This window comes from Notothenia rossii (genome assembly GCF_949606895.1).
Source record: "Notothenia rossii genome assembly, chromosome: 3".
NCBI lineage: Eukaryota > Metazoa > Chordata > Actinopteri > Perciformes > Nototheniidae > Notothenia > Notothenia rossii.
Window position 1 is genome coordinate 21,899,433 of NC_136901.1, and position 22,568 is coordinate 21,922,000.

The 22,568-nt window shown below is 40.0% G+C and overlaps 1 protein-coding gene across 1 annotated transcript in view; it reads left to right on the forward strand.

Annotated features, from left to right (window-relative positions):
* mtm1 (myotubularin 1) overlaps positions 1-20,600 on the forward strand; it is a 38,939-nt gene extending 18,339 nt beyond the window's left edge. Inside the window, exons 6-16 of the mRNA XM_079670535.1 lie at positions 358-459; positions 1,648-1,731; positions 1,902-2,051; positions 3,416-3,601; positions 4,304-4,486; positions 10,915-11,070; positions 11,249-11,296; positions 12,578-12,670; positions 13,761-13,874; positions 13,968-14,144; positions 15,160-20,600. Of these exons, the coding sequence (XP_079526661.1) occupies positions 358-459; positions 1,648-1,731; positions 1,902-2,051; positions 3,416-3,601; positions 4,304-4,486; positions 10,915-11,070; positions 11,249-11,296; positions 12,578-12,670; positions 13,761-13,874; positions 13,968-14,144; positions 15,160-15,348 (1,482 nt within the window). The 3' untranslated portion in view covers positions 15,349-20,600. The remainder of the gene's footprint in view (positions 1-357; positions 460-1,647; positions 1,732-1,901; positions 2,052-3,415; positions 3,602-4,303; positions 4,487-10,914; positions 11,071-11,248; positions 11,297-12,577; positions 12,671-13,760; positions 13,875-13,967; positions 14,145-15,159) is intronic.
* The last annotated feature ends 1,968 nt before the right edge of the window (positions 20,601-22,568 follow it).

Genomic DNA, 22,568 nt, shown 5'->3' on the forward strand with positions numbered 1-22,568 from the left:
CTCGACTAAGATTTTTTTAGCCGAATAACGTTCATATGAAGGCAGCCCTACTGCTAGCTGATAGTTGGTGCTTGTACTACCTCACAAATTAAAGGAGACATGTGGAGCTTTCTAAACAAACAGGAAGTCAAAACCTCTGCAGGGTACCTTTTTAAGAAATTGCAGCTAGCCGTGGCCGCCGCTCAGCCAGGCATCACTACCGGATATTTGACTGCTGTGGTAATGAGTTATTTTTAAAGAGTGACAGTGTTGAATACTCTAGTTCTAAATTCACTCACACTTATTTTCTTCTTCTGCAGTACTGTCTTAGATGCTGTGTGTGTTGGTGGTTAAGTGGTTGATCTTCTCTTTCCGCAGGATATGAGGAACTTGAGGTTCGCCCTGAAGCAGGAAGGTCACAGCAGGAGAGATATCTTCGAGCTCATCTTCAAATACGCCTTCCCCCTCTCACACGGTCTGGTAAGGCAGATTCTCACGCTACTGCCCCCTACTGACCGACACACAAAAGGGTGATTGGCTAGCAAATGAATTCAATTAAGATACAGAAGGAACCCCTATTTTCTCAGATGGTTGGATCTACATTGGTTGGATAAGCCTGTGTTCAATACTATACAATCGAGAGCAAAATAAACATTATGTACTGTATGTAGGAATCACTTCAAACAGAACACTCCCCTGCCTTTTAGTTTGAAAACAAGTCCAGTTTTGATCCTTGAGTGTATCAGCTCTTGTGTGTCTCAAAAAAAAAAAGTTTTCGAATGTCTGTGTAAAAAGAAAAACTGCCATAAAATTATGAATTCATATAATATCCCACTTCCCATTTTTTACCAGCTTCTGTCGTGAACATCACTACCAAATATTCATTTGTTTTAAAGATTTTGTGACTTTTTAAATGCCAATTTGTGTACATAAAGATCACCGATACAGCAACAATGTTCCTAGTGGAAACGAGGCTGCAAATAAGGAAGTTGCTCAATTGGAAAGTTGTAAAAACTATTATCTTTGAAGCTAGGGCTTTATATTAAAAGCCTGATATTATTGAATGTATGATTTTCTGCTGTAATGGCCCTGGGATCAAAACTCAAACAAACTGCCATATGAATTATCACAGCCAACATGATCCGATATCCCTAGTGATACACAGGGGTGAAAGCAGCAAACCATATTAGCTGAGAAAGGACATTTTCATACAGTCCTCCTGCATTGCTTCAAAGCAAGTGTTGAATGCAGAGATGCAGCCCTCAAGCCATCAGCTGCCCACCCACAGCTCCATCAGCTGGGTGAATACTCCTGCATGCTACATGTGTGTCAGAGCTAGCGTCTCTAATATGGGCCAGTGGACACATTAAAATCTGTACATTTATTCTGCCAAATATCCCCTGGCTGTACTGGACACCAACCAAGCAGGCAGCGTTTTTATTAAGGATTTTTTATAGCTCATGTTTTACTCACACGAGTGAATTCAGACATTCACTGTTCAATTTCTGAATGAAGAACTGGGGCACACATCTTTCTGGCTTAGTAGTAGAAAATAACCCAAACAAGAACAAAAGTAAGCCGTGACTCCACATGTCCTGTCCTGCTGCTAAAACCTTACTATCCTAAAATCCTATTCATACAAATTCTCCTTGTCTCCTCTGGGTGCAGCCACTGTTTGCATATGTGACTCAGGAGAAGTACGGGGAGAACGGCTGGGACATCTACAAACCCATAGAGGAGTTCAGACGGCAGGTAAGGCAGCTTTAGGACTCTACTATTACAGATGTATTACCTACTCCTTATCAAGACTCATTGCTACGAGGCATAGCTCTGTTTTGTTTGTTAGCAAAATACACCCTAAGTTGAGTAGAAAAGGAGCATTTCTGCGTATGAAGTGACCAACTAATCATTTTCCTTCGCAGGGCTTACCCAATAACAAGTGGCGCATCACCTTCATCAATAAGAACTACGAGCTGTGCGACACCTACCCCACCGTGCTGGCCGTACCCTTTAATAGTAAAGAGGAGGACCTCAGGAGAGTGGCAGCCTTCAGGTCCAGAGGACGCATACCGGTGAGCCCAAACAGATCTGCATTCAACTTATTTCAACCAATCAGCTGTTGGTATGGTACTGCACTGGACCCTGTACTGCACATGCTGCAACTATAACAACAGTTTCAAAGAAAAACAACACAAACCGGCCGCTACTAACAGTTTTCACTTTACTTCTCTATACAGTGTTTCCCCTAGGTTTAATGCCTTGGCAGGGTGCTGCTTTTTGTTATCCTCTGGAGCAGAGAGAGGAGCTGTGGATTATTGTTATTGATATCGTACAGTAACAAAGTATTTGTACATTAAAAAGTAATAAAGTACAGTGTTACACTGTACTGTATTACTTTTATTCAAACTGTATTCCCTTCTTATCATGTAGCCTACACTTCTTCCTTTCATTGATACATTTAAATCACCTGACTACAGCATATAACATACCTGCTGCAACCCTGTGCTGCTGCTGCTTCTCTCTGCCTCATCCTCTATTGCTGGAAGCAGCTCCACCTCATCTGATCTCTGATATGAAAGCAATCGTGCGGAGCCCCGCCCTTCAGAAACAGAGCGGAGGGAGAATGTGAATACGCAAGGCAGTGGACACTGAAACATGCACATTGGATAAATAACATAGGCGTTTAGTTTATTTAATAAAAGAGCACATGTTCAATGTGAAACACCGTAGATAGATTACTTCAGTTGCAATTTGGTGCTATATATATATATATATACATTTTTTTAAATAATAAAAAAAAAGAAGATTTAAATAAAAACAAAACAAAAAAAAAACACCTTGAATTTCAGGCAGGGCGCGGGGCTCCGTTGGCAGGGCGCAGCGCCCCGCCAAGACAATGGTAGGAGAAACACTGCTATATTTAAATCTTTCTGTGATATAGTATGTCATTTAATACGACCCACTCCTCCAAATAATAGCTAATTGCGATCTTTTGGTATTTCAATTTTCATATTATGTTGGAGGGATTGTTTTTTTGTCGCCTCTTTATTCTCATAACAAATATATACAATTTATTTTGGTGCGATTTATTTATTTCTTCCAATAAGATCTATACCAAAGCAATATGTTTTGTTAATTCTGGAGAATACGGTTTGTAGGCTGGGTTATCTCTGCTGCTCCATAATACTTCATTCAAACTAGTCAAACTACTAAATACTATTTTAACACACATTTAGCCTTTAACAAATATTGTGCTCCCTGCAATTTGAATACAAGTCCACAGTGCGTTTTCGATAAGATTTACAATAATTGTGCATCCAAGTCTAAACTGTGGTTTCATCAGCCTGCTCTTGTGTCCGTTGCAGTAAAACGTTGTGCTTTTATTCAGTCTTTTTTTACTTTTTCAATCGACCTGACTCTGTTGAATGTATTTCAGGTTCTGTCGTGGATCCACAGGGAGAACCAGGCGGTGATCGTCCGCTGCAGTCAGCCTCTGGTCGGGATGTCGGGGAAGAGAAACAAAGACGACGAGCGCTACCTGGACGTGATCAGAGAGGCCAACGACACCCCCAAACTCACCATCTTCGACGCGCGGCCCAGCGTTAACGCTGTGGCTAACAAGGTGAGGGGGGGAAACTCTCAGGGGTCAAAGGGGTGGTCTGACAGAAAACACTTACCCCCATCAGGCTGTCAGAAACAGCGGTACTGAGGGGGATGGAAATCAGTACTTTATTTATTTCGAGGGAAATTGGGTTTTGTGATCGTTGCTCCATTTAAAAGAAATTAATAAAAAAACCAAAATAAAAGGTTAAAAGTGAGAATATAAAATAAATAAAATAAAATATTTATATACACAGAATAAGTTAAAGTAAGAATGTGCTATTGAAAGATTAAATAAATAACATTAAATAGATTAAAGATATTTACATAAACATAAGAAATTAAAGATGACTGCAATCAAAAGTAAAAAAAAATATCAAAAAAAATATTTATATTATAAAAGAAGATTAAAGTAGGAATGTGTAATAACACATATTATATAAACAAATGGAATAAATAGATATATATATAGTGAAAATGTACAATAGATTAGACATGATATAAATAAATGAGAGGATGATGGCTAATCATATTTAGATTCCCCTGAGCAACTGTCCACCATCATATAGGGGGAAACATCCATTGGACCAACACTTTTATTCGAAAAAAAACCAATTTGAATACATTTGTGTAATGAATCCTAATGTTTTTCGGGGGCCCCGTGTTGAACATTTCCTGAAACAGAAGGTTTCATTTATTGTTGTATCTTGATGTCCCTCCCCAGGCCACAGGAGGAGGCTACGAGGGCGACGAGTACCAAAACGCAGAGCTGGTCTTCCTGGACATCCAGAACATCCACGTCATGAGGGAGTCCCTGAAGAAGCTCAAAGACATTGTGTACCCCAACGTGGAGGACTCTCATTGGCTGTCCAGTCTAGAGTCCACACATTGGCTAGAACACGTTAAGGTCAGAAAAAGAGTCATCAGCCACTTTCACACCAAGTACTTTGCCGTACTTAGTACCCCAGGGCACTAAGTACCAATCGCGTTCACACCAGAGTACTTTTCCTTGAGGGAAGATTACGCAAATGAGCCGCTGACGTCACTTCTTCTTCTTCTGCTTTGGGTTTACTGGCAGGCCGCAAAGAACTTCACGGCGTATACTGCCGCCCGAAGTCCCCGGCCGGAAGTCCCCGGAGTTGGGGACTGGCTTCAGTAGAAGCTGCTGGGACTCCCAGCAGCTTCTACTGAAGCCTTCAGAGTAAATCGCCAGACCACCGACACCTCCTCCTCTCCACCGCTCCCATGTTTTTTTTTTAGTTGCCATAAGCAGTGGCGTAGCCACCATAGGGCCAGGGTGGGCCCAGGCCCACCCAGTTTACTCATTGGCCCACCCTGAGAAAGCTTTGGTGTCATTTAAAAAAAAATTAATAATTATTTTATTATTATTATAAAAAAATGTATTCACCCATTGAGAATATCCAAGAATTCAAAGTGAAATTCAAGTGAACGAATATCGAGTTTAATTTAAGTTTAGGCCTATGTGTTTTATCCTCTGAACTGAACTCATTGACGGTAAAAACTGATTGTGGGTTCCCGCGCGCGTCATAATAACGTGAGAGAGGCAGAGAGCTGCCTGCAAAATAAATGATGGCTCAAAGTTCACTAATGAACTTTGGTTTAAAAAAAAAAAGCCAGACTCCAAGAAGAGCCCCCACTGCCCTCATCTAGCAGCGATCTATACGATAATTTCTGATAACGATGAAATAGCCCCGCCTCCCTCTCCCCACCTCTCCCTCTCCCCACCTCTCCTGCTGCTGGGCTGTCAGAAGAAAATAAATGTTAACGGAAACTCTGCCGCACGGTTCCCTCGTCCATTGGAAGAGGCGGAGAGGTCGGTGTTTTTCATCTGCTGGTGGACAGTCCGGAGAGATATACACCGGGTTGGGTTGTAACGGAATACATGTAACAGGGTTACGTAATCAGAATACAAAAATCAAGTTTACTGTATTTAGCTGGCGTTACATTTGAAAAACGAGTAATTTGATTACAGTTACTTTCGTAAACTTGAAGTGAATACATTTTGGAATACTTATTGGAATTATTGGTGGAAAAGTTTCCTCACAAAAATGTAATATTCATTACCGGCAGAACTGTGTGCACACTGTACAGCGCTGCAGCATGTCTGAGGCTGAGCGAGAGAGATGCAGCGTGTCTGTGAGGCCCCACCCCCGCACGCAGATGAGAGAGAGATCTCTCTTTTAAAATATATTGAAAGTTAGAAACGGAGATGGTTAGATCAAATGTGCAAGATACATTTTATGTAGCATTTCTTTATTGTCGAAATTATGACATTTATAACGGGATCAAATCAAAGTGAATGACCTGCTGCTGCTGAATGCATGGGGCAAGTGACTGGAAAAAGTTTTTAAAGTTATCACATCGTTTCAGATAATAATAATAAATAATAATGATAATTCATTCTATTTAGGGGCGCCCTTCAAAGCACCCAAGGACACCTTACAATTCATAACATATTCTTAGGAAAGGTTTTAAGACAGGACAAAGAATGCAGTCCGGGTGATGTTTTTTATGTGGGGTGCAGATGAGAGAGCTGTCCAGAATGACACCAAGATGTTGTGTTTGTGCTCTTGATAAGCCATTGAAACAGTAAAATATGTGTCTCCTGAAAAAGAAAGTATTCTAAAAGTAATCTGCCACCGGTACCGGCGGGGATTGTTGTTAGCTTCTGATGCGCAGAAGAAAAATCTGGCCCACCTTATTTTTTACAGGCCCACCCTAAAGTACATTTCTGCCTACGCTACTAGCCATAAGTTATTCTCTCTCCGTTGGTGCGCGGGGCTAATGCTAATAATGCTAATGCCAGCAAATACAATGGTGGCTTCAAAAAACTTTTCAGAGTTTTATGGGGCGTGGTTTGCAATTCGCCCAGCCAATAGAAATTGGTACTTTTTTGGTACCACCTCTCTAGCAGGCACTAAAAATGGGGTAAAAGTTCCCAGCACTAAGTACTCTTTTTGGTGTGAACGCTTAATTTAGTGCCTTTTTATAGCAGGAAAGTCAAACATACCACGTTGTAAAGGTTAGAAATGACTATGTGCAATTTAATGTCAGTCAGAATCTTCAGTACAAAAGAGTTTGGTTTAATTTAAAGGTGACCTATCATGCAAAATACACTTTTTTGTACGTCTTTTATACATGAATATGTGTCCCTGGTGTTCCAGGGAACTCACCAGAGGCCTGTACTACGAAGCTGGATTTTCCTAACCTGGATATGTTTGAGTTAGCCAGTTGGCCTAATCCAAAACATACGCGCTGTCGCTAAACGGTACTGCGACGCTGGTTATCAAGTGGATCGCTCAAGCCAGCCGTGCCCTATCTAGTTAGGTGCGCGTTCACATGAAAGGGGTGGTATTTGGAGCATTCGACCAATCACAAACATGGAGAAGCGTACTGACAGCGCAGCGTCATACTTCCTGAATGAAAAGTCAACTATAATATTAGACAAATATGAAGAAGTTAAACTTTAAACATCCATGACTTAAACACTGTATCCAGGATCAAAGCCACATAGCTGCACCTGCAAGGTGAATACAGGTGGTAACAGAAAAAGTGTTTGAATGCGTACATTAACAGGTTTATGATATCACTGCCCCGTCTAAGACACGAGTGGATCTGATTTTAATTACATTTGACTTGAGTGTTTCGTCAACTTAATGTGTTGCTTAAAATAATACTTCTGCATACAGTATGTGACACTGTGAGTGTTGTACGGCCAGATACGGCTCAGCTGACTCAGATAAGGAAATATATGATACATTATGATGTGATATGCCAAGGACTGTACTTAATTTTACTTATGTTGTGGCAGATATTTAAGTAAGCTTTCTTTACGCTAATGTTATAATAGTCAGATTGCTCTGAAGATGGGAGGTGATATTCTATTAATGTTCACGTTCACACAGTCGGTGATTTTTGCCGGCCGTCTTTCCTGCAACGGCAGCTTTTCTGCATTTCCTTTCTCCTGTAATATGACTTGATCGCTTTATACTCCGCACACTGAGCTCTGATTGGTCAGCAGGCCAGATTCATTGAGTTGAGCTCTTAGCCTGCAACCTAACCTTCTCCGGGGCAGGTTAGCCGCACAGCAGAAGTTACCATGGAGATCTAGCCTGCTAAAAAGAGAACCAGCTTCGTAGGACCGGAAAGCCCGAGCTTTCCCTGAAGTTAGCCGGCTAAGCGAAAATCCAGCTTCGTAGTACAGGCCTCAAGTGTCAGAAAACACAACCCTCTCTATTTTCCTCCATACCCAAATCTCTTAAAAAGGGTCTGCAACGGATCTGATACAAACTGATCCAGATTTGAACACTTCTGTGACGTCACAGAAGTGGCGCTAGGCTATTGGGCCAACTCCACCAATCAGGAGGAGACAGCCACGGACATTGCCGTTCGAAAGCGCTGGAGACGCTGTAGTACATATGCCAGGCCTGTAGATGGTGCTGTTCTCACAGAATCAGCCCATGCAAAGACAGTGTTAAATTGAGCGAAATGAGGAATTGCTAAAATGCATGATCTGTTTGGTATTTTGAAAAATAAAAAGTATAAATATGCCTTATATAGGTATGGTCCTACACTATATTATTCAAATATAGCATGATAGGTCCATTTTAACCTTCCTCCTTAATAGTCCCATGGTAGTTTGTATGGTGGTGTGTCAGGATTACTAAACAGATGTGGAAATTAATGTACAATCATTTCTAGGTCTTGAAGAAAGGTTTTGAGAATAAAGTAAAATATTATATTGATCAGTTCCAGATACCACTGACTAAATGTTTTCTGACTTTTGTAGATACACTGTGATCTGTGAGTTGTAAGACACATGTGTAAATGATAAACTGAGGCGTTAAAGAGCATGTGACACGAGTTTCCCCCATCATCCAAACCCATCAATTTGAGTAAATATTGTCCCCTTGAAAACCGTTAGTGAACTGATTTTGGATATTTGTACTTTGATAACCATTAATCTGCCCTTCAATGTTGACAATTTTCTAGATCTTCTCGGGGATTCTTCAAGTCCCGCCAAATTATGTGTGACGTCATTGCGGGCACAGCGCTCCAGCTGCACCGTTCAGGATCCCAGCATCTGCATGTAAACCCACGATGCGGCACACAGCAGCAAGCTCAGACAGCGATGACAGTTTAATTTTGAACGTGTCTGAGAGCTCATATGAGGCTGAAGGATCGGTTTATGTTGTATCTGTTAGAAGTTTAGGAATTAGGTGCGTCAATATGGGCGATCATACGGTCATGTAGCCAGTGGTGGACTGGGACTAAAAATCAGCCCTGGACTCTCGACCGGCCCACTTCGGTACCACTAGTAAATTGTCAACGGGGGGAGTGGGGGATGTGCTAGTGACTTATCCGACCGGCCCACTTCGGTACCGGCCCATCGGAATTCGTCCCGATGGCCAGTCCACCACTGCACCCAGCCCAGCCCACGTAAACTGTCAACGGGGGGAGCCTCGCTGCGGGGAAACGGTGGACCTAGTGTCCCGATGGGAGTGGGAATAATAATAATAATAATAATCCGTGCATTTTATCCATTAATTTCTCCAACATTGTGGTAAAAAAAAACACCCGTTTAATCCATGTTGGTGTACTACAACAACCAGTGGTGTAGTGGGGATGTTTTTACTGGGTGGACGGGGTGGTGGGTGGACGGGAGACACTATGGACGCGCTCGTGAACTGTCAACGGGGGGGGGGGGGCTTGGGCACCTCTGTGTCGCCTGTCAGCGCAATTTACATGATGCCGTTTAGACAATATAATAATAAAGGGCGGTGCCGGCTGTCAGCGAACCGATTCGGCCTTTCTGCGCGACTATCACTCAAATGCGGGACATAGTCTCAATGTGTGGGACGCGGGACAAATAATAAAAAAGAAAGCTGTGTGTGCAGTCCCGCACAGTGCGGGACACCTGGTCACCCTACACACACAGTTCTGCCCCTCACACACACACGCTTCAAATCAAGTTGCATAAATGCTTGAGCTACGTTTTTATTATAATTACTGTTAAATCTGCCTATTATGTTTTCGTCATTATTACAACAAACACACACTTGCAACTGATAACACTGGCAATGATTTTAGATGTATTAGACTATTAAAAAAAGAAATCATGCTTCAAATAAGTGGGGGTACGGCGTACCCCCGCGTCCAACGCCCACTACACCACTGAGCAACTACAAAAAGCTAAGGTTTGTTTTCTCATCAGGAAATGCAGACCGGCTCAAACAAAAGATTTTTAAATCATCATGCTCACGATCATTTAATGTATCATATGTTCGCCGAATTTACATGAAAGCACTAATAAATGTAGTTTCATCCACTTGAGTTTACAACTACAAAAATAATCGATTTGTTTTTATATCACATCCGACGGGAGGAAATTCAGCAGCTCTCACTACCGATTTTTTATCCTAATTTAATCATCATCTTCACCACGATCATTTATGTTTATGTTCGCCGAATTGACATGAAAGCACTGACAAATATGAATATACTGTAGTCAACTTCATTAAAACGTTATTAACGTGCCTAAACTCAGTAATTCACCATTTCTACGCATGACAACACACTTTGTCCGTGTTTGGCTCTCTCGCTGCACAGTGAAGCGTTCCCGCATTGACGTCACTTCCGGCTTCCCCCAAAATGAGTCGAAGGAATTTTCCCGCGATGTTCGAAATTATTGATATTTATCGGAACGGTATCGCTTTTTCTTTTTTAAACTGACGGTTCGAGATGACTAGTAGCCCAATATTTAATTGCACAACAGTTGTTGGGTTCGTGTCACAGGCTCTTTAAATTATAGAATTGGATTTATTTATCAGGTTGTTCATAATATTTTGTTAAAAGATTTGTTCTCTAAATGTGAACATTTTCAGAATATGCTAATGAACAATTTGGAGTTCACGTTATTTATAGGTTATTATGCTGTGATTGTACTAGTCCGGCCCCTAAACTCAAATGACTTTGTTTTTATTAAACTACTTTATAGGCTGTAATTTGGCTTTTGTGTTTGTTGCGTATTAATAGGTTTTTAAAAAGGGCTTTTAACTGGGCATATGTGCTGCAATCGTGAGTCAATTGTGCCCATGTGCTGTCATTGGGCTCAAGTGTTTTTCTGTGATGATCTGCTCTTGTTTGTTTTTATTTCAATGCCATGCCAGGGAGTGGAGATAAACATTGGCCCCTATGGCTAAATCTGGCACATTTACATGCTGGACTCAAGCGCTCATGTTAATTAATGTGCATTGTCCCCTCTTAAATATATAAATACAAATACTGGTTTCTAAAAGTCCTTTGTGTGTGCAGCTGGTGTTGTCAGGAGCCATCCAGGTAGCAGACAAGGTCTCCAGCGGACAGTCTGTGGTGGTGCACTGCAGCGACGGCTGGGACCGCACCGCTCAGCTCACCTCTCTGGCCATGCTGATGCTGGACAGTCACTACAGAACGCTCCGAGGCTTCCAGGTCAGTAACAGCACAGCAGCATAATGACAGGAGAGTGCTCATCCACACCAGAGAGCAGCACAGTTAGCTTCAATCGCACCAGTGCAGCGCTTTCACTGCACTTAACAGTAATGGAATGTCTCTTGTTGAAGCTTTATAGAGATGAATGGACAGGAAGTGAAGCTCTGTGTTGTTTCAGGTGCTGATCGAGAAGGAGTGGATCAGCTTTGGGCACAAATTTGCTTCGGTAAGTAACTCCTCTCTTTAGAATCAATCGGTTGAACTTTGTCTTTTTTAATATCAATAACTACCATTTGACAAAGCTGAATGTCTCAGGGTTCTTACGGTCATTAAAAATCTGGAAAAGTCATGGAAATTCAAAAAGCTAATTCCAGGCCCTGGAAAAGTTACGGAAAACAATATGTTTCCCAAAGTTTTGGAAAAGTCATGGACATTTAACTAAAGTTGCATCAAATATAATTTATATTTTATCCATCTAATAAATACTGTATCGTATTGTACTGAAACGTAAAATGGCATTTAACTGACAAGGTATTTTGCTGGTGAGAGATTTTAGTTGCTTTAGCCTGTAGAAGCTAGTAAGCCTATTTGATTTGTTTTAGATAGGCACAACATGTTTCATATGCGGACCTTATTTTACTGTTCCATGTTAAAATAAACAATTTTCAGTGGTACCGCTGAGAAAGAGCCACATTTTTTGGTCATGGAAAATTAGCTAAAGGTCATGGAGAAGTCATGGAAAATCAATGGTGAAACAGTGTGTGAAGCCTGATGTCTACATATTAATTTATGTTATTACTATATGGTCCTGAAACCCAGAATTAACTAACCATTTGACCACTTACGGTTCCTTCGTCTCCAAGTCAGAGGTTTTTGTAATGTGTTTGTGGTTAGAAGCCTGAAATAAGGTCTGTGGTTAACACAAGTTGCAGAGTTGTTCACGTTTTGTTTTCCGATATATAATACGTCATTTGTAATTCACTAGCTTAGTGTTAGCTTTTAAATTCGGGCAATTGTATTTAGGCTTAAGAATCACAAAGTGGTGTTAATATGTGGAAATTATCCTGCTAAAAGGTTGAATGTGTGAGTGCCACATATCTTATTTTCGGCAACATACTGAAAAACCATTGCTTTTGTAGAGGGACCCCCTGGCGAAACTGCATTCTGGGTCAGCCTACAAAACATTGATCATCACTGCACAATTCTATACGCATTGTTTTATTCCACTGTACAGTATTTAGTTTTACATTCATTTCTTATTTATCTAAATTTATTTGAACTTTAGGGTCCCCTGCACCCTTCTCTTGCACTATTTTATTTCTATTTCTTCTTGCACTAGCTTTATTTCTTGGTATATTGCACTGTAGGGGACTTAAGATGTGTATTGCCAAAACTACAGTTCACCTGTTACAGTATACATTTCACTATAAAGTATTTGAGCTTCAATCTTGAATGTTGTCCCTATATCTAAAAAAAGTGTTAGTTAAGCGTGTGTGTATGTGTGTAGAGGATAGGTCATGGCGACAAGAACCACGCGGATCAGGACCGATCCCCCATCTTCGTGCAGTTCATCGACTGCGTGTGGCAGATGACTAAACAGGTATGTATCTGAATCATCATGCTGCATATTATCGTGTGGGAATGTACCCTTAAAGGCATTTCTATCATCCGTCACATGGGTGCTATAAAAGTCTAATTTAAACCAAGATGAGAGGCTTTTCCATATTTATAGCTAGAGCCGGCAGTTGGGGTTTAATTAGATGAAATTTCCACAAACAGCCTCCTGAAAAGACACCGCTGCACTCTTTAAATCGTGGAAGCAGAGTAGAATGTCTTTGGTGAGCAGAACTCGTGGGAGTCTTATTTTGCTATTTTGGTATATGTAAGTGCAGCAGCTCAAAGTGCAAAAAGGCGGATTATAAATATACATATTGGAGGTTGTGGTGGTTAATAAACACAGCAGAGAGACTGCACATTTGTAGTTTTATGTGTGTCCTACTGCCTTTGGAAACGTGCTGGGATTTAATGAGCTGAAGGAGAGGTTTTTAATTTCCAAATCAAGCAGCTGTGGACAACTCGTACTTGGAGAGTCAATAGACTGTAGTGAGTTACATTTCCCTAATTGTTCTCTGTTACTGTCCTTTTTCGCTGTTTCTAACCTTTTTTTAGAATGTTTTTCACATTTTAAGGTGTGCTGGGGTGCTTTAAAAGGTACCTCTAAATACATTTTATTATTATTGATTTTCTTTATTACATAGCTTTAATTAATATATCTATTAATTCATTTTTATTTATATTAAGGATTAGCAGATGTTCCTGCTTGAACTGATTCAAACAAATCTACTGGATCTGAGGTTTAATTAACATAGTTTGTCTGAATCTTAGCATCTTTAATCCTGACGTCTGAGCCTCATTATCAACCAAAATATATTTGTTCTGCCTCGTCTGAACAAACCTCCCACATTTTCACGCCTTCCTCTCACCTGAACATGTTGCTCGCTGCAGGAGAACACAGGTTGCAGCTCTGCGTGTGCAGTTAATTGCACCGCAACAAAAAAAGGACCCTGAGTAGGCGCATTTTATCACTTCATGGCGGTGCTATTCACAGTATAACAAAAACAAGGAATTTATCTTAAAGACCACGCCTACATTCTGCTGAGATGAGGAGGCTGAATTTTCTCTCCTCTCAGTTTCCTACAGCCTTTGAGTTCAATGAGCGCCTCCTGCTGACCATCCTGGATCATCTCTACAGCTGCTGCTTCGGGACTTTCCTCTACAACTGTGAGAGTGCACGAGACCAGCACGTAAGACTTTAACACTCCCGCCCCTCCCTAAAGCTGACTTTAACTTGCAGAGGATTATCTCTAAATGTCTCTCTTTCTCTTCTCTCTGTCCAGGAGGTGAGGCTGAAGACGGTGTCTCTGTGGTCTCTGGTCAACAGTAAGACGGAGATGTATTTAAACCCCTTCTACACCCCCGAGTCCGGCAGGGTCCTCTACCCCGTCGCCAGCATGCGCCACCTAGAGCTGTGGGTAACGTACTACATCCGCTGGAACCCCCGCATCCGACAACAGGTAGGAGGGCCTCTGTGTGTTATATTATACTATGATCTGCACTAGGCCCCAGACCAATTTTGATTTGTATCATTTTTAAAGGGGTTTGTTTGATACTGTATCTACGGCAGTAATTATCTCTTCTTTGTGAAACTAATTGATCAGAACAAGGGCATGCAGTAGGTGACTACTAGACAACTTTGTAATGTTGTGTCATCATTCCATAACTAAAAGGAATAGACAATTGAGCAGGTGTCACCATTTTTATAGCCACTGTATGAAAAGAATAGTTTAAATGATTGGAGAAAAAAGTTCCAATGGTATGAGACATTTCTATTTTGATTGAGACTTGAACAAATATATTTATTTTATTTAGTATAGATTCTCCCAAGGATATTTATAGACAACCAGGCTGTGCTAAAATGCTAGATTTCATGTTTGTTGTCGACATTTAACAACCCTTTTTTCGTAACTGTCCATTGCGTTTTAATCCCTATATACCCTCACAGTTGCAGGTAAAGATAAAGCCACACATATATCCTAAGTATCAATCAATCAACAACTTTATTAATCCCGCAAGGGGCAATTGGTTATGAGCAGCTTATGTCAGGATGTATTATCTGTAGCATAAGTCCAAAAGTCCAAAATCTATTTCCAAAGATGGATGCAATCTTTTACATAATTCACAACATATTTATATCACCAAAATATTCAACTATAACTCAATATTTGTTGGTGTTCAGCTTTTATAAAAAAAGCGCATTTTCATGAATAATGTACTATTTTGCAAGGGAGACACAAACTGACAGGTTATTTATTAAATCAAGTTGATGAATTCCTCATGTATTCTGATGGTGAACTTCATTCAAATCAGGGGTTTTGTTGGTTTTAAAACTATTTTTAGTGGGATTGTTATAAATGATGACCCATATGTGAAGCTTTAATCGCAAACCTCAACATGGCTTCAATACATTTTCTTTTTTTAAAACATCTTTCTGTGACGCCTTAGTAAAGTGTGTGTGTATGTGTGTTGCAGCAGCAGAGCCCGGTGGAGCAGCGCTACAAGGAGCTGCTGGCGCTCAGAGACGAGTACTTGAAGAAGCTAGAGGAGCTGCAGTTGTCCGACTCCTCCCCTTCCTCCCGTCTGGCTAACACCCCCAACTCCTCCTCCTCCACCTCCTCCACACCACCACAGCAATACACACAACTACAAACTCCCCTCTGAGGGCTGGTGACACACACACACACACACACACACACACACACACACACACACACACACACACACACACACACACACACACACACACACACACACACACACACACTCAGATCTACTTGTTGACTTGCACTTATGTCCTCTGATTCCTGTCAGTCTCACACACAGGGAACTAATACGTAACAAAGAATGCTTACAAGAGTTTAGATTTGATGGGTTATTCTAACATGTGAGGGTGATTTATGCAATATGTCACAGTACAGCCTTGTCACAAGATATTTTTTACACACACTCGCCACACAGGGAAGCCTTAAAGACATTCAGTGGCTCTCGGTCCAAGGGCTTTTACACACAGGGCACACAGTGGATGTGTATAGGCGTTCATTTATTCTCTTCTATAGATAGATCCCTTTAGTTTCATTTGTTATGCTAGGCTAACCGTGGAGTCTCTCATGCACAGGTTCAAGTCAAATTTGTGTTTTTTTTACATTTAAACTCAAAGTGTTATCATCAATTTAACTTTTTCACAAGATCTTGAACTGCCAACTCCACTCCCCGATGAAAATTCCTGAGATGCACCTCAGATTATTTTTGTCAAGCGTAAGAATAGATTGTTTAAATAATATGAGGTCAACAGAAAAAAAGTTATGAAAAAGGGAGACAATACATTTCTTGGAAACACATTTCACAGTGCGCACAAAGCGAGGCTACACTTTTGTCCCGCTACACAAGCGTTGGTGTCCTGTGTGAACAAAGCGAAATGTTAATCAAGTTTCTCACTTCGCACACTACTTCCTGCCGCGCTGCACCGCTCCCTTTGCTTTGAGGAAGTGTTAGGAACGGCTGTATATATCAAGCGTTTCAGATTTGGATGGTTGATGTGGAATTAGTTGCTTATCGACTGACGATGAAAGCTAGCATTGTCACGTTTAGTTAGTCACCGCTAACAGCTAAGCTCACCTAAGCAGTATTGTTCAGCACTTCCTAAGCTAGAGAGCAAAATTACTTCTAGTCAACTAAAGAGTTTGGCTAGAATCAATCAGTAATATGCTTTAATAAATGCAACTTTGGAAATATTTTCATATGCTCAAGATGATCTAGGGACATGAAGTGGTGCTGGCCCCTGATCCTGGATCCCCTCTTGTGCTTCTGTTCTCAGATCCTGAATGAAAGTCAGCCATGGTCCATGATAGCCTTACCATGCCAAGATGTTTGAAACCAGCACCAGTTATAGGGACAGGGGGCAGAAATTAACCAGTTACTCTCACTCCCCCCTTTACTTTTCTTTTTTTTTGTAAACCTGAGTGATTCTAGATATTCTATCCACAACAAAAGTCCCATATGAAACTTAATCTCATAGCACGTGTGCCTTTTGGACAGGTGTAGATATATCCCCTCCTTGTTTCATGTGGGTCAGTTTTTACATTAGAAAGGGAAGTTTAAGTCAGAATGAAGGGTTTATTCTCCATTTGCCAGTTATCTGATTAATTTAGGTAACTGTCATTGGATGGACTTGTTTACAACTGCTTGCTTGGTCTCTGCTCATGTTTTTGTCCAATTGGAATCCAGCTTTGAGTAGCAAAGCAAATACTGTTTATCTGAAGATATTAGCTTGGAAATTTGGGCAAAACGGGTTATCAAAACCTAACAAAGATGGCGAAAGCTAAAACAAAATAAAAATTGGAGAAATTATCCTTGATTTTAAATGGAAAGTAACATACAAATGTAATAGTAAATTCTTTCACATGGAGAATTTAATGGAAGTCAAAAAATAAAAAAATACATTATTCGATAGGAATGATAATATAGATATTGATGAAATATTTAAATAATAGGGTTTTAGGTTTAAATTAAATCAGACAAAGTTTAGACATTTATTTTTTTATCAAAGTGTTCTTTAAAAATAAGGTTAGTGCTATCTCATATTTTTGATATTTTTTGCAAAAAAAAAGATAGTGAACATATTGACTAATGACTTATTCTGACATCATAGATCACTATGGACTTACCTAGAGTATTTCCTTTTATTTATACTATTTTAGTTCCTGATTGGAATGGGCTTCCATTAAATTCCCCATTAGAACACATGAGAACCAACCTGTCCAAAGCACATTCTTTAGTATTCTTTCGTTTTGGTGCTATTTTGAAAGTCTACAGAGGTGTGTGTGTGTGTGTGTGTGTGTGTGTGTGTGTGTGTGTGTGTGTGTGTGTGTGTGTGTGTGTGTGTGTGTGTGTGTGTGTGTGTGTGTGTGTGTGTGTGTGTGTGTGTGTGTGTGTGTGTGTGTGTGTGTGTGTGTGTGTGTGTGTGTGTGTGTGTGTGTGTGTGTGTGTGTGTGTGTGTGTGTGTGTGTGTGTGTGTGTGTGTGTGTGTGTGTGTGTGTGTGTGTGTGTGTGTGTGTGTGTGTGTGTTGCCAGAAACAGAATTGTTTGATATGAAGATTTTGCTGCTAACTCTAAGGGCTCCCATTTTGGTTTGTTAAAAATAATGTATGTACCGTATCAATCAGTCCGTCGTGATGACTAGACTGTTTATTACAATGTTAAGTAGAACTCAGTCTCCCAACATTGGCCCCCAATAAATACCACAGGCTTGATTTCTGGAGTTCTGTCAATAGAGGATTTAAGTGTGATCATTTCTATTGCCAGCACATTGCGATCCCTTCGAGAGGGATAAAAAAGAAAACTTGTCCAAAGCGGATCTGTTCTTTCGCCAAGTAAAAGGAGCTGCATTTATACCAAATCAGGCATGGCAGTAATTGGCGCAGTCCTATCGCAGTGTAGGATTGGCACTTTGTCGATTTGAGTGACATTCATTGGCTGAAGGCCCATCTGTAACCAATGGCGCGTTGATCACCGGTTATGCGATCGGCCACCGAAGTCTCTCATTGGGTTTTCCAAAAGGTGATTCCAGTTTTACGGAATCCCCTATGGCCTTCCACCAAAATCAACTACCAAGATTGAGATGAATGGGAGAACCGTTTTATTTTCACCGCACTGATTTGTTGTGAATTCGACTTGAATATTTGTTCAAAGTAATGCAGGGTAGACAAACCTGGAAATCTACTTGGACCACCACCACTGTCGATCATGTCCACCTGACACCATACTTGTATAATTTCATTAAAACCTCTTTCCCAAATGAATATAATGCTAGGTGTCGAACGCTGGGGATTATGTTGCTTACCAAATCGCTTTTTTTGGACTTGTTGTATCCTCCACTTTGTGGGATGTAGAAGAATGGGACTTTTCTTATGGAGCTTTTTCCCCCCATTATATTTTCTCTATGGTCACATTGAATTCCTTGAAATAAAACGCCTTCCTGTTGAGAGAGAAATTTGAGTTACGAAGGCTCACACCCCAATATATTTACCCCTTGGTTGTTAGGACGTCGGAAGCAACAAAGAATTGAGATGATGCATTGTGTGTACAGTGTGACAATTGTGAATGAGGTGCAATAAGTCATTTTTGGGAAGTGTGTCATGTCCAGATTTGTGCCTTGATTCTTGTGTGAATCGCCTCGTCTGAGAGAACCTACTTCAGCTGTCCTGGGTCATGTTTGAGATTGACTGCTCTGTAGCTCAGGGTTCTAAAGGAGGAAAGCTCTGCATCCTTTGCTCTTGGGAGGATGCCATGCTGTTGTTTATGGGTCTGTGCCAGTTTGAAGCGGGAGGAAATGGGCGTTTACTGCCGGCATTCCGCGAGTAAGTACAGAGTTTAGGATAAGGCCGTTTGCCAAGGTACCTAACGCTGAGTTTAAGGAAGCCTCTGATCCCCTTTAAGTCCTATGTGACTCCTTAACAGATCGCACGGTAGCAAAATTAAACTCAAAATGATGGTCAAACTTATAGCCGACGGTCATATATAAATAACAGCAGCGACTTCTATTGGTACAGAGATGCACTAGGTCCAAGAATCATGCACTGATCTTAGATGCATGTTTGAACAATTTAAGTCCCCTCTGGCTATCTGTTCCATCTTTCAGTATTGATGTTCAGAACAGCTAAAAACTCTTGATTTTCTATAACAAGGTTGGACAACACTTTGGTTGAACTAGAGCTGAAGTCCATTAGTCCTTTTAGGTTCCGAACTGATGACAGAAGAAAAAGTAGAAGAATTTAAGTGTTGGCCAAGATGAGAGCCGGTTAAAATGTTCTATATGCTTAGGAAAGTTGCTTTGATGCTTCAATGGCATCCTGCAATTCTTTGTCAGCAACACTTACAGCACCATAGCAGATCAACGTCAATAACATCTGTCGTTGCGTAACTACGTTGCCAATTGGGGAAGTCATATTTCTCAAGCCGCATTATTTTTAAGAATCCATGCCTTCCAGATATTGGCCACTGGATCTCGTAGTTTCACGAAAGAATAGGACTTTGGCTACCAGCTAGTGTTCAAATCTCAAACATGACTCTTTTCTATGTCTGGGTGGGTTACAGAGTGCAACCTGATCCCTATGTTCACAGAGAGGTGAAATAACATAGGGTTTACCAAATGGATACTTTTGACAGGGGGTTGATGTCCTGTATGAAAGCCGGGATCTCATTGAGGGTAATGGGTCAAAAAACAGAAGAAGTCACAGCAACATAAAAAGTGCATTGGTCGGGTGGTTGTGTTTTTAGGGAAAAAGAGATAAAATCTATTTTTATTATTTTTTACTTTGTACAAGCACCATGATGTAATTACCTCAATCAAAACCTATTTTACTGTCTAAAGTTCTATTGTTGTAAAATACAATTATTTTATGTAGTGTAAAATCTTACAGTTTTATAAAAAAAGAAAGTAATGTCAGTTCAGAAATTGTTGGTATAAATTGTGGATTTCTGCTTCATTGGTTAAGTTGTTTTGTTTTATTTTTGAGGGCATTTCTTTGGTTTGTATTCGCTAACCCAGGATTAAAAACTGAAGCTTGTGGATACTATCCACTCGTCACAACCTGACATCCTCCTCTCAGTTCTCTGGGGGATCTTTAACCTTCGGTTCACACAATGAATCTGAGAACTCTGTCAACGTTCATTTCAAATGTACTCTTTTATTAATCTAGGGGATTGTAGTTGAAAGGGTTTTGTGTATTAATATAGCCTGCTTTTTAATGAATACACATGAAATGTGTTTCAGGATAATTTGTCATCTACAAGGGAAAGTGAAATCAGAATACATTTCAAATGTATTTCTTTGAATCATGTTATATCCTCTCCAGTTTGTTGGATGGATCCTGTTGTGTAAATATTACTGATTAAATTAATTTAAGCATTTCTGACTCTGGCTCTTTGCATATGTTATTTAATGATCAATTTCAGATATTTGATTTGTGTTGCTTTTCAAGGTGGTCCTTGCTTACTGAATCATTCCATTATACCATGACTGAAGATGCTGAAAACTGTATGCACCTCTTACTTTGGAAATTAATATAATTAAAACCCTGATCAGCATCAATATGGCAGTGCTAATTATGTGATACTTTTAGTACATTAGGTAGGTGTGTTGGGAACCCTCCCAGCATGCAACATGGATATGGATCATCCACTTTCTTCTCTTTTTATTTGTTTATTTTCACAGAAAGGTCCACAGGAAAGTGAATTTGATTGCTTGCTTTATTTCCAAATCCTCTCAAAGTTGTAATTTAAGTTTAAGTGTTGCACCCTGACTTGTATATTTTTCTTTTCTTGTGTTTTAAATGTGTCTACATTTCAGGAAGGAAAAGCCAGTTATATTTATTGTATGTAAATGGGAGATAATTCAGCAACATCAGAGGCCTGTACTAAGAAGCCGGATTTTCACTTAACGAGCTCATTTTCTGCAGGAAATGCATTTTCTAGTAATAGTTGATTTTCATTCAGGAAGTATGACGCGCTGCGCTGTCAGTACGCTTGTCCATGTTTGTGATTGGTCAAATGCTCCAAATAACTCCACTTTCATGTGAACGCGCACCTAAGTAGATAGGGCAAAGCTGACTTGAGTTAACGAGTTGATAACCATCGTCGTAGGACAGTTTAGCGAGAGTGCGTTTGTTTTGGATTAGGTAAACCGGGTAACTCAAACATATCCAGGTTATGTTGAACCGGCTTCGTAGTACAGCACAGGCCTCAGGTGGAAAACCTGAAATCTGAAGAATCGGGGCTAATGGCAGCAAATTAATTTAGTGGTTGGGAGTAATGTATTTATGGCCCCTTTTAACATTTCCTTAAATGTAATGATGATGTAGGCCTACACTAGGTACAACCTTATTCCTCTTTATATAGGTTAGATGTAGTTTTATGTTTTCACGAGACATGTTCTTAAAGGAAGTGATCAAAGTGTGGGCTACTATAGCTGCACGAACAAAACAAAGCTATTATATGAAGCGTGCTCAGACAGGATAACCAAACGACCTGAACATGTATAACTTCCTAAAGCTTGTCGAATCAACGATGGCATGACCTTTGGTGGAATGTAACTAAATATATTTACTGAAGTACACATTTTAGGTACTTTTCTTCTTTTAAGTATTTTCATTCTATACTACCTTATACTTTTACTCATCTACGTTACTTTATGAATTCAGATTTTGGGAAAAACCTCTTGATATATGATTTTTTTGGTATAGATTACCATCCAACATTATATTTACGTATCTAAAATCCTGAGAGGGTTAACAGATAATGTATTGGAATTAAGATTTGTTTTCAAATATATTTCCCAGTTTCTTAAATGTCACTATTTGCTGCTTTTGCATTTCATCTTTAAAAATAGTTGTTGTGCATTGAGTACTTTCACTCTTAATACTTTAAGAACGTTTTCTTAATCATACTTAAATACTTTTACTTAACTACGATTCTCGATGCAGTGCTTTTACTTAAAATGGATTTTTACAGTGCATTAGCAGGCTTGGGGGGTAATGGATTACATGTAATGAGATTACGTAATCAGAATACAAAAAAAGGTAACTGTATTCGATTGCAGTAACATAAAAATAAGTAATCAGATTACTGTGAATTTTATTTTTGTAAAAAGACAAACCAAATGTAACGGAAAGTAATCAGGTTACATTTTTATATTTTCATAATCCGACTAGGTTACTGATTACATTTTTTGACATGTAACTATTTATTGTGAGTACATTATTTAAGTGACCCTCCCAACCCTGAGTATTAATACTTTTACTCAAGTAAAGAATCTGAATATGTTCCCCCCCTGTGCCTGACCCATATTGCTGATGTTTCCTCCTCATCCTCGCATCTCTGTTGTA